We start from the raw sequence: 13,373 nt of genomic DNA on the forward strand, positions 1-13,373 counted from the left end.
TAAGTGGATGGTGAAAAAATGGGTTCAGCTATTTGTAGAGCAGTCATGTCTAGGAAGTGAGACTCATTTTGGGAAGACTTCATATTTTACCCTCTGTACAGTTTTGCTTTTTCATTCGTGTTCATTACTTTTGTAAGAGAACTTTACAATAAAAAGTGTTGTGTTGATAATTATAGGCGAAGTTACAAGAGTCCATTGAATATGAAGACTTGGGAAAAAATAATTCCATAAAAACAATTGCACTAAACCTCAAGAAGTCAGATAGGTAAGTTTGGTGACTAATATTAAATTAACTTGAGACAGAATAGTTTTGTATCACAAGTCATTGCAGAATATATTCTGCAAGTATAGAACTCAAGTTTTAATCAGTTTATTAGCATAAAATACAGTATCTTATTTCCTTAAAAATTTACTTTGTGCATCTCAGGAAAGGATCCTAAATGATGGAAGCCAAGAAAATAAATTTTTGGCTATCTGTGCTGTTTTCTTCCTATTGCCCTTACAGGAATTAAATTATTTTATTGAAATATCTTTAACTCTTTACTTTGGGGAGAATGTTGTCTTGAGACTGCTAAAATATTTGAAAGACAAATGTTGAGCACCTTTATTCTGTGTGATTAGTAATTTCTTCTTTGCTAATCTTCAGGTATTATCATGGTCCAACTCCAATCCAGTCACTACAGTATGCAACAAGTCAGGACATTATTAATTCTTTTCAAAGTATTAGACAAGAAATGGAAGCTTATACACCCAAATTAACTCAGGTAGGTGACTTGTACTGTTTGAAAAACAGAATTCCCATTCTGTTTTCTCAGTTTATGAGCACATTCAAATTGAACTGTAAAACTAATACTTTAATGGGGTTTAAAGACATATTTCTGCTTAATAAATTGAAAAAGTCAGAGGTAGAGAAAAGAGGTATTTGGCATACCTGAAGATAAGATGATGATGAAAAGTAAGATAATGAGTTTTGTGATTGCTGACTTTTTCCTTCCATATGCACAGTTTTATTGGAAAAATCTCCCAGATTTCCCAAAATTTCTGGACATCACTCTCTAGATACTCTTTATTTTTCCCTGCCCTTGTACATACTTCAGTGGATCAGCAAGTTCTGTCAGTTCAGTATTTCTTGACTCCATTACCTTGATTTAGGCAAACCTGACTGGTTTTCTACATTGCCACTGCAAGTTATCTTGCTAAAAACATGATTCTGATCACATCACTCTGCAGCTTAAAAACCTTTACTGCCTCCCTTTGCTTTGTTTCCACAGTAATTGTCAGGATGTCCTTGTCTGACATGCCAAGCTCTGTAATCTGTCTGTAACCCACATCTCCAGTCCCAGCTCCAGCCATGTCTCCACCGTTCCCTTCCCCACATAACAAAGAGTCCTATACTCCAACCTAACACACTATAAACTACCCAGAGTTTTTTAATCGTGTCATCCTCATGCTTCCTGTACTTCTGCTCATGCTTTCTCTCTTTTTAGAATGCCCTTTGCCTGTGTCTGGGGAACTAATAATAATAATTCAAGACAGCTCAAATTCCATTGCCTCTGTAAAGCAATCCTCAACGTGCCCAGTAATGAGTTATTTTTTCTCTTTTCTTTGTTTTCATAAACACTGAGACACTGAATTCATACTGTACTGTAGTGCTTATCACATATTGGGACTTACTTTTTGCTTTTTATTTTGAAATAATCTCAGATTTACAAAAAGTTACAAAAGTTTTCTGACCCATTTTGAGAGTAGATCCCTTTACAGCTAAATATTTCAGTCCATATTTCCTAAAACAAGACATTCTCATAAATAACACAGTATGGTTATAGAAACAATAAGTTAACATTGATAAAGTATTATTATCTAACCTGTAGGTCTTACAAAAATTTCACCAATTGTACCACTAATGTCCCTATAGTAAAAGAAAACCTTTATTTTTGGTCCAGCCTCCAAGTCAGGTGCATGAGTTGCATTCAGTTCTCATGTCTCTTTAGTCTCCTTTAAAATGGAGTAGTTTTTCAATCTTTGTCTTTCATGACCTTGGTGTTTGAAGAGTACAAGCCAGTTTTTTGTAGAATGCCCTCACTTTCAGTTTCTCTATTTTCTCGTGAGTGTATTTCATGTTACGCGTTTTTGGCAAAAATACCACCAGAATGATTGTGCATCATATCAGGAAGCACATATGTATTTCTCCTAACTTGCAATATTAATGTTTGATCACTTGGTTAAGGCACTATCTACCTGGTTTCTCCGCCAAAAACTTACTATTTTTCCCTTTGTAATTAGTAAGTATCATGTGGGGAGACACTAAATTTTTTATTTCCCATCAAACTTTTACCCACTAGCATTTTAGAATCTGTTGATAATTGCTGAAAACAGTTATTGCCATGGTGGTGGTTAAATGGTGATTTTCTAATTCTATCCTCCCGTCAGTTGACCTTCTGAGCTTCCCTTCCTGTCTCCTGTGTTTATTTATTTACATTTATTTATTTATAAGCATGGATTTTTATATTATTCTATGGGTTATAAATTGTTGCTATCAGTTTTTTCTTTTTTTAAACTAAGGTATAACTTACCTACAGTAAAATATACCTTTTCAGGCTATTCCTTGATTTTCAGTGTGCATGTACAGTTGTGTAATCACCAACACGATATAAAACAGTTTTGTCAACCCAAAAAATGTACCCTTGCCCCTTTGTAGTCAGATGCTTCCCATGCCATTTACACTGGCTCCGGTATGTTTCTGACAATATCTTCATCAATTTTTGAGCACCTCCTTACTTCATGGCACAATGAGATAGGTGTTCCAAATTTATCTTATCCTTTCCCTGCCCAGCCACAGAATCTTCCTTTAAGTGTTTAGATTTAGAAACAAAGATGTGAGTACTATGTGTACTCATTACTGTTGGGATGTCATTTGCTACTGGTTTCATTGTCCCCTCAGTGGACAGAGCAAGGAAATACGTGTTGTACATACTTATGCTCACGTAACAACACGGGATTGTTTGACTACATCTTTCCTTCTAGACTATACTTGTCCAACATCTGGCCCTTGGGCCAAAGTAGGTCCACCTAACTTTTTTAAGCTGTGGTCAGTCTTAAATATTTAGATTCTTCCGCACACCCCTGAAAAAGTGATTTCATTATCTGAGACACATGAAGAGGTTATCTGCCCTCGGATGTGTATACCTGAGTGTAGCCAGTGACTAGTCGGCAAGCTCAGCAGTCACTGAAACTTCTGGTTACAATGCATTATGACATTTCTAACAAAAGGAAATAGGAATAAAGTGAACATTCATGTCCCCTTGACTCATAGTTGTCCTGTAATGTGCTCTTTACACCAAGTTAAATATTTTTTTCATTCAGCCCATACACACATTGATTTCTACTTGTAAAAACTCCACTGAGACACACTAAACCTGCGCTTGAGCTATTCAGCAAACGATTTGTTCCTCTCCATGGCTAGCCCTTGGTACTTGTTAGGCACTCAATGAAGAGATAGATCAGTCATGTCCCTAAGTGTTGATACGGATACAGTGGGGAATGTGGAGTTTTTTCCCCTTTTGGCTAGGTGTATTCACTTCCTTGAAAAATGACAAATGATATATTTCTGCTTTGCTGGATTTTCTTATGTCAGCTGCCAGTAAGGATTTAACATTTGTTTTATTGTCTTTTTTTTCTTTCCTTAAACTCAGTTTTACCTTCAGTGCTAAGAGTTCATAAGTTAAGTTGGTACTTAAGTAAGGGCTTGGCTAAGACAGAGAAAGACGAATATTACATGATATCACTTCTATGTAGAATCTAAAAAATAGTACAGGGACTTCCCTGGTGGCACAGTGGTTAAGAATCCTCCTGCCAATGCAGGGAACACATGTTCGAGCCCTGGTCCAGGAAGATCCCACATGCCGTGGAGCAACTAAGCCCATGCGCCACAACCGATAAGCCCGCGTGCCACAACTACTGAAGCCCACGCACCTAGACCCCATGCTCCGCAACAAGAGAAACCACCGCAATGAGAAGCACGTGCACAGCAATGAAGAGTAGCCCCCAATCACGGCAACTAGAGAAAGCCCGCATGCAGCAACTAAGACCCAACACAGCCATAAATAAATAAATAGATAGGTAAATAAATAACTCACTCCCAATCTTTAAAAAAAAAAAAATAGTACAAATGAACTTATTTACAAAACAGAAACAGACTCACAGACTTAGAAAACAAACTTATGGTTACCAAAGGAGAAGGAGGGGTGGTGGGCAGGGATAAATTGGGCGTATGGGATTAACAGATACACACTACCATATAGAAAATAGATAAACAACAAGAATTTACTGCACAGGGAGCTATATTCAGTATCTTGTGGTAAACAATAATGGAAAATAATCAAAAAAGGAATATAGATATATACGTGTAACTGAATCACTGTACACCTGAAACTAGCACAATATTGTAAATCAACTATACTTTAAAAAAGGCGGGGGGGGGGCTTGACTAGACAAAAGCGTGTGTATTTTGAGGTACCTATGGACTTGCCTGGTATTCCTGGAAGATTGGTAGGTATTCTGTTTCTACACATACTGTGTTTCTAGCCTCATGGAAAGTGGTTCACTCTGGTTGCTATAACTTATTTATTTATACAGGAATGAAGACTTACTGGACATTTTGCTATAGAACTGAAATGTTAAGTAAAAAAGATGGGCAAAAAAGAGAGAAACCACTTTTTGTGTCTTAATTTCTTTCAGGTTCTCTCAAGCAGTGCTGCCAGTAGTACCATCACAGCACTGTCACCTGGAGGAGCACTGATGCAGGGAGGGACACAGCAAGCCATAAACCGTATGTGCTGGACCTCCTGTTGCTGTCCCTTTACCTAAATAACCTCAAAAGAGCAATTTGAGAAGAGTGCTAAGTTTTATTGGTTTCTCTTTGGGACATTTCTGGGATTTTTGTTTTGTTTTTATGCATCCAGATCCTGAAGCATATTTAGATAAGAGCTTATGTTTCAGTATTATTTTAATATTACAAACAGTGGCACATTGCTGTGTCACACTAGTAATGTGTGACATTGCTAGTCACACATTTTTTTTCCTCTCCTACCTCTTAAAGCAAAACCTGGAAATTCCTCCAAAACCCCAAGGAAATTTAAATTCTGTGGTCTGTCGGCCACAAAATCAGTAACTTGTCTCAGAATAGCACATCCTGGTTTAGTATTGGTAGAGTGTGCATTCAGATTTATTCTCTGAGTTGTCATTCTTTCAGAGACTACACACATGGGAAAATAGCTTTTATCCTATGGACCACTTTTTCTTTTGCAGAGATGGTGCCAAATGATATTCAGTCTGAATTGAAACACCTGTATGTGGCTGTTGGGGAACTTCTACGGCACTTCTGGTCCTGCTTTCCTGTTAATACACCATTCCTAGAAGAAAAGGTCAGAACCGATTCCAAACACAGCCAGCTGTTGTGGTAGTGTAACTTAGTGAAGTGTTATCTTGAAGTTGGAAAATTGTATTGAATGTTTACCATGTGCCAAACACTACTTTGCATATATTGTTTCATTTAAGCCTCACAGCATCCTGATGGAGTAGGTATTGACACCCATTTTGTATACGAAGAAAATTGAGATCCAGACCAGTTCCATAACTTATAATCGTGCATCTTAAAAGTTAACTGAATCACTTTGCTATGCACCAGAAACTAACACAACATTGTAAATCAACTATAATTCAATTAAAAAAGAAGTAGTAATAGCTTTACTATATAGATTGCTGTTATAAACAGTCTTTAAGAGAAAGATAAATACCCCATTTAAAATAATAGGCAAAACTCTTTGAACAGGCGATTCACTAAAGAATGCAAGTGGCCCAATAAATCTAAGAGGAAATTTTCATACTCAGTATTCAAATAAATTATCTTTAAAGCTACATAAATGCATTTTTCATCTATAATTTGTAAAAGGATAAAAAACTTAGAATGATCAGTGATGGCCAAGTTGCTAAGAAGAGAGTCCTTTCTTCCACTACAAGTACTACCTTTGTAAAACATGCTTTGACCCAGAAATTCAACATTTAGAAATTTAACCTAAGGAAATAATTAAGAATGAATGTATGCAAATATTGAGCCATAGAGATGTTTCTCTACCACTGTCTGTGTAGAAATGGTCTAAATATCTACCAGAAGGGGATTGGTTAAAGATACATCCATTTTAAATGATGACTTAGTATTTAATGACTTAAAGATGTTCTCATTAAACCAAGTGGAATTTTAAAACAGTGTATACTATATGTTTTCTACATATGCATTTATATACATGCACAAAAAACATCAGGAAGGATATGAATTATAAACCAAAAGAATCTAAATATATTCGATATTGCTTCTCTGCCTGGTGGAGCCAGTTAATCTTAAAAAAAAAAAAAGAAGAAAGAAAAAGAAACCTTATGTGTGTTTTTCTCTTGATCCCTGTAGGTTCTTTGAGAGTCTGTAATTCATTATTTCTCTCTTTTTTTAGGTAGTGAAAATGAAAAGTAATTTGGAACGATTCCAAGTTACAAAACTCTGCCCATTCCAAGAAAAAATTCGGAGACAGTATTTAAGCACAAATGTAAGGCAACAATTTAATTTTGGCCTAATAGTTTTCTCTGTGTAGTAAAATGATGAAATTAACTTTGTTTTCCTGTAAATGAGTATATATGTTGTTTTGTTTTCTGTTACTGGGAATACTGGGGGTTATTTTGGTTTTTTTAAGGCTGCTTTTTTTTTTTTTTTTTTTAAGAGCATTTATTTTATTTTATTTTTGACAGCATCAGGTCTTAGTTGCAGCACGCGGGATCTTCGCTGAGGCATGCGGGATCTTTCGTTGCGGCGCCGCGGGCTCTTCCTTGCGGTGCACGGGATTCTCTCTAGTTGTGGTGCGTGGGCTCTGTAGTTTGCGGCACGCAGGCTCTGTAGTTGCGGCGCACGGGCTTAGTTGCCCGGTGGCATGTGGGATCTTAGTTCCCTGACCACGGGTCAAACCTGTGTCCCCTGCATTGTAAGGCGGATTCTTTACCACTGGACTACGAGGGAAGTCCCAGGAATACTGTTTTTTAATTGTAAAATGTATCATACATTCAGAAGTGTATGAAATACATTTGCTCTTCTAAATAGTAAAACAAGTATCTGTGTACCCACCAATCATGGTAAAAATAGAACCAGTACCCTGAGTGTCCCTGTCCCACTCTCTCAAGACCATAACTAACCAGGATTTGTAATAATCACCTCCATGCTTTTCTTTATAGATTTACAACCTATATGTATGTTCCTAAAGGTATTAATTTTGAAAACCTGAGTAGCAACTACAAATGTAGCAATGCAAAGAAAGGTAGAATTGCCATTCTATGAAAGTAAGCTGAACAGTTCCTGGATTATGGTCTGCCTTCAGCTTCCCTGTTTGACAGCAGGGCAGTGGGTAAGGCAGTGAGAAGTGTCACCTTATGCCCAGGATTTTTAGCGTTGTTTTTAATGCAAGGCTAGAGCAACCACACAAGATTGTTTCTCTGTGTGTTAATGCAAGTCTTCTCAGAGATGACAGGGAAAAAAATAGTATGTACAAACTTAGAGTTCAGTGTTTCAGTAAGTAGGATAATCAAAACAGTTTTACAGTTGAAAGTTGAAAAATCTTCATCAGTAATATTTTTAGTAAGTTTTTATTCCCTAAACATTCTAAGTGGTTTTTCTTAAAATATAACAATGTTATTTATAATCAGAAAAGAAGCTTGAAGTGTCTTCCCACAACAGAGCAGGGGTGACAAATAGATTTCAGTTTATGTGCCTTCTCAATTGATTGTAACTGCCTGGAGCACTGTAGTAAAAAGGATTCTGAGGCCACGTGCAGCCTTACAGGAGGCTGTGGCGTTCACCTCTTCTAACGGGTTCTGTGGAACCCCTGCAGCCTATGGAGCAGTGTAGTTTCCAGACAGAAGTAAATAACATAACGCTCCCCCTTGTGCACGTGCATGCGCGCGCGCGCGCACACACACACACACACACACACAGTGATAACAGGTGTGGTAAATAACAGTTTTTGTTTTTTTTTTTAACTACCTCAGATTGAATCTAAGTTATTGGCATGCTACCAGGATTTAGGACTTCCTGGTCTCTGTCCCCATACTGCCAAAATTGACTTGCAGACTTTTTATAAGACTTTTACTTCCAACCATGTAAATTACACTGTCCACTTCCGAGGAAACAGATAATCCAAAGACGTTCTGCCTTAGGAGTCTTTATCAGCTTAGATCAGTGTGGTCCTGTTGACTTCTAGTTATGTCTGTGATGAGGGTAAAATTTTTTTCTACTCAAGATACGTAGTCCTGACCTAAGGCGTGACATAGTACTTGTGTGAAGCTTTGAGACCATTTAGATTTTTCTGTAATCTGCTGAGTTACATTGAAATCCTGAAGTCTTAGACCTGGAAAAGACCCTAGAGAACATAGAAAAGTGCTTCACAGGGTTGGCTGTGCAGCAGAATTAAGTGGAGGAGCTTTTGAAAATCAAAAGATTCCTGGGTCTCATCCCAGACCTGCTGCCTCAGAATCTTCAGGGGAGTGGGGCATTTTTCAAATTTTCTCTGAGTTAGTGTTGATGCCACCCTCTTGACCTTAGTCAAGAGACTAATGTTTAAATCTAGAAATCACCAGTTTAGTTCACCTTTCTCATTTGACAAAAGAAACTAAAGCCTAGAACACAGGATTTCATGTTGTCCTATGACTGGTTAATGACAGGACAGACATACAGTGCAGGCAAAGCAGGTGAATTTCCAGCCTCTACTATACCCCACCATCCCTCTTACCTTTCTATACAAAATGTGTCTGATAACACCTTCACAGAGGGCTTGCATGTTGCCTCTTTGGAGAAATAAAAAAGAGCTTGGGAACAACACTGAAGTATGTGCCAGATCTGGATCAGAAGTAGTAACTTCCCCAGCCTTTACCCCATTGTTGCCTAAGTGTCTTGCTATGTTTTTCAGTTGGTAAGTCACATAGAGGAGATGCTCCAGACAGCTTACAACAAGCTCCACACGTGGCAGTCACGGCGTCTGATGAAGAAAACGTGAAGTGTCCGTGGCTCTCACAGGTTCTGTGAGACTGAGAGAACTGTGACCTGCAGTGACTCTGGAAACCTGGCCTGTCAGACATGCAGGTGATCACACAGAAGTGACAAGAAATATCTGTACCATGCCGACTCTTGGAGCTGATGCTATTGTACTTGCACATTAAGAACTGAAAAGAAGGGAACTATGATTAAAAGCTAGGGAGGTAAATTAAGGCAGAACCAAAATGAGCTAAGTTGCAAATATATATATATATATATATATATATATATATATATATGTATATATTTTAAAAAGACACTGTTTACAGCAGTTACTCAGGAACTGCTTTTGATTCACATTAAGCTGCTTTCAGGAATCTAAAAAAAAAAAAAAAACTTTTTAAAAGGGTGCATTGATAAAATCTGAGGATTTTTGGTTTTGTTTTGTTATTGTATAAATTTTTTTTCCTAAGTTTATGGCACAGGGTACACCTTAAGTATTTCTCCTCCATCTTCCACTTGTATCCTTAAGTTTTGCTGAATTCTAGTTGTACCTTACATCAGCAAGTTAAAGAGAGTACTTTAAAATAAAGCAGAGGGAGACTGTTGCTCAGCCATCCTGAAACAGTTGTAGTCAGAAGACATCATTGGTCCTGTGTTTCCTACGGAAATAAGAAACAATAAATATTGCACTGAATGTTTGTGGTTTGGAGTCCCTAAATGATAAAGAGGGGACATATTTGCAGAAAGTCGTGTGGGGTTTTTATGCAGAATTTTGTCAGAGGACAATGCGCTGCATGTTTTTCTTTGAGTGCAAATGTACATTGCTAAGATTTTTTTTTAAGATGGCATGTGCTTTGAAAAGAAATTGCATTTTTAAGAGTTTAAAAATCTTATGAGTGAGAGATATAAGAAATCTTACTTATTTTCACCTCTTTAGAAAAAATAAAAGATGTTTCTCATATCTCTTTTTCTCCAGTATCTGACTGTTACTGTCCTTGGCGAATTGATAATCATTGCATAGTGACTGCAAAGCCTAAATGCAAAAAAAAAAAAAAAAAAAAGATATGTTCTTGTTTTTGGAATCTGTGCCATATTTTGTTCCTGATAGTATCAACTCACCGTTTATCTAAGACTTTAGATGTCTTGTATTAAAAATCACAGAAAAAAGTAAAACTTTTTATAGATACTCTTTTAACTGCAACACATCTTGTGGATTCTCCTTATGTGTGGTGCTTACTTGGGTGGGCTGCTCGAGGGCTACTCTTTTTTTTTTTAAGCCATTATACAAGCTGTTTATCTTTCATAAAATGGCTACAACAGGTCGAAAACCTGTTCAGACTTTGAACCAGTTAAAGGAAAGTAGCAACATCATTCTTCTGCTTCAGCCCTCCCATTTCTCCTTCAGATCAGTTTAGTAATGGTGTGTTACACTTCACAGTTTTACAAAGTGCATTTCAAATGAATTATTACCACAACTACTCATAAGCAATAGCAATCGAGCAGATAGAAAAATGTTTGAAATAGAAGAAAGAGTATGTCTGTTGGGAAAGGCAGACGTAAAGAAATAAAATGCTCTGTTGAGTGCTCTGTTAAAGATTAAGTGATAAATATAATGGAACCTGAAGGAAGAAACCATTGGGGGAATTGGGTAGGCTTCACTAAAGAACTAACATTTTAGCTAAGCCTTGAAGGTTGAACAGGGAAGTGCATGATGAAGATGTGAAGACTTTGAAAGACCCACCCCCCGCGTGTTGGGACAAGAGTGTTTGTTGGATTGGAGAGTTGGAAGTGACAAGAGGCTGGGAAAATCAGTTTAATTCAGGTTGCGGGTGGCTTTGTAAGGCCAAGGTAAGAAATTCAGACCTTACCCATTAGGCACGGGGGACCTTGGAGAAAATTTTAAGCACATGAGTTGTTTTTCTGAGGGTAGTTTGCTTGTTCTGTTTGGTTTGTTGGATTAAAAGTCCAGCAGTTGGGGATGCCAAAACCTAGAAGGCTTTGGAACAATCCAGACTGGAAACTAGGTCCAAATTAAAGTGGAATTCTGGTAAATAGAAAGGAGGGAACTGAATAAAGACTTTCATAAGGTGTATGATTAAGTCTCATAAGGAATGAAGGACTTAAGGGAGATTTCACCAGAGGTAGCTCTCACTTTCAAGTCCAGCTTACATTTGAAATATTTGATCCTTGGAGTCCTTTCAAAATGAACTTTGGCGGCTGTTTAGACCTACTATGGCCCCACCTTCCCACTGTGGAAAATGGTAGCAGCCGCTGGTGATTGAGAGCTGCGATAAAGGTGCCTAGCACCTTTAGAAATGGTTTTGATGTTAAGTAATTTACCCCAGTAAGTGTCAGAGCTTACTCTAAACTGCTAAGCTTCTGCAGTCGCTAAGATGGGACAAGATGCTTGTGAAGTTGGAAGCTTTTATTCCCCAGCCCAGGCTTCCATTGCCTAGATTTTCCTTTGACTGCCCCGTCAGTCATTCCTGCCTCCAATTCTATTCTGTACTTGGTTTACGGCAAATCACATTATGGGGTTATTCTGCCTAGTGGGTCCCATTAGCCCGAAGGGCTGCCAAATACAATAGTATAGTGAAAGTATGCATGCCTTAGGAGAATGAGTTTCTCTTGGAAAAACATAAAATCAGTAGTGCTAGTCTACTTTGGACTTAACACTGCAGAATGAGTAGGATACTTTGTGACATCTGCTTCAGTCTGGAAAGCAAAAGATTGCTTAAACACCTATAACTTAGGAGGGTAAGCCACTCATCCAGGCTGAGGGTTTAATCCAGAAAGTGATTTCCTATTGGTGCATATATCATCTGAAGCCAACAGTGGCCCTGGTATGGAAAGCTGCCCATTTTAAACTTAGATTTGCTGTTTCCAGTGTCAGAACTTGCATGGGAGTCCTCAGTGCATTACCTCTGCCCTTTCCCAATTTAGCTTCTTCAAGACTCAGCTGTTTTCCCAGTTCCTGAGGCCAGGGGAGTCTTAGTTATTTTCAGCTCTTAAATTGTCCAGAGCTGGAGCGTTGCCTAGAACCTGGTTCAGGGGTGATCAGCCTTAGTTTGTAGTCCATATCCTCGATTGGGTGTGTATTCAAGTCACAGAAAAGACCTTGGAATTCAGACTTTGTAACCACAGAGCCCTGTTTTCATAGTTTTTTGCAGAATCCCTAATAGTTACGACAAACATGAAATTATACCTGTTGAGGTGGAGCCAGCGATCCAGCTCTTCCCACTCCCGTAACAAAACAGCTTGAAAAACCTATACCCTCTCTGGCCACCTGGTAACCTGCTGTGTTTGTTGGGATGAATGATAACAGAAGTAGGCCGAAGGGAGTTCCCTGGCAGTCCAGTGGTTAAGAGTTGGTGCTTTCACTGCTGTGGGCCCGGGTTTGATCCTTGGTCAGGGAACTAAGATCCCACAAGCTGTGAGCGTGGCCAATAAATAAATAAACATGAATTCTCTTTAAAAAGAAAAGTAGGCTGAGGTTGAAGCATAAGATAAACTGGCTTGAATTTATTTATTTATTTATTTATTTGCTTATTGGCCGCACAGCACGGCATGCCGGATCTTAGTTCCCCAACCAGGGATTGAATCTGCATCCGCACTGCAGGGTCTTAACCACTGGACTGCCAGGGAGGTCCCTAAACTGGCTTAAATTTAAAATTTTACTCACCTGTAGTCATAGAAATAAATAGCAAGATGGTAGACTTAAACCCAACTTACTAGCAATTAAAACAGACTGAACACTCTAAAAGATAAAGATTGTCAGATTGGATTGAAAAACAAGACTCAACTACATGCTAGTTATAATCACAGAAATGTCTATACTTACCTCACTGGATTTGCCCTCCCCTCATGTCAAATTTACTAGTTACCTAGGTTCACTAGGTATTAGAATTCAAAGACCTTTATTACTCAAATTTATATCTTTCTGGTTCGAGGACCTAAATGGTGAACAGAGAGTGAAAAAGGAATGACAAATACAAGATCACTGACCATTAATGTCCATTTTTAAAATTACTACAAAGGTATAATATTTTTAAGGTTTGAATAGTACTGACATATATAAAATAATAGAAAATGTTTCTGTATCCTTACCCCCAAATCTCATTCCCTTGAAGCAGTGCTTAGTGTATTTTCTCCTGGACATTTTTCTATGCGCTTAAAATTATTTTTCTAACCTACAATCTAAGATTTTTCTAGCAAACACCTGTGCACACATTTATACCCTTTAAGATAAACCCTGACAATGGGGCTTATCTCCACAGAGAACCCATTCATGGTCCCATTTCTGTAA

At 37.9% G+C, this 13,373-nt stretch overlaps 1 protein-coding gene across 1 annotated transcript in view; it reads left to right on the forward strand.

Annotated features, from left to right (window-relative positions):
- The window catches only part of GTF2H1 (general transcription factor IIH subunit 1), a 33,609-nt gene extending 23,581 nt beyond the window's left edge, over positions 1 to 10,028 (forward strand). The window contains exons 11-16 of the mRNA XM_068556499.1: positions 177 to 265; positions 647 to 764; positions 4,738 to 4,828; positions 5,308 to 5,423; positions 6,504 to 6,596; positions 9,000 to 10,028. Coding sequence (XP_068412600.1) covers positions 177 to 265; positions 647 to 764; positions 4,738 to 4,828; positions 5,308 to 5,423; positions 6,504 to 6,596; positions 9,000 to 9,086 — 594 coding nt within the window. The 3' untranslated portion in view covers positions 9,087 to 10,028. The remainder of the gene's footprint in view (positions 1 to 176; positions 266 to 646; positions 765 to 4,737; positions 4,829 to 5,307; positions 5,424 to 6,503; positions 6,597 to 8,999) is intronic.
- The last annotated feature ends 3,345 nt before the right edge of the window (positions 10,029 to 13,373 follow it).

This window comes from Eschrichtius robustus, chromosome 11 (genome assembly GCF_028021215.1).
Source record: "Eschrichtius robustus isolate mEscRob2 chromosome 11, mEscRob2.pri, whole genome shotgun sequence".
NCBI classification, from domain to species: Eukaryota; Metazoa; Chordata; class Mammalia; order Artiodactyla; family Eschrichtiidae; genus Eschrichtius; species Eschrichtius robustus.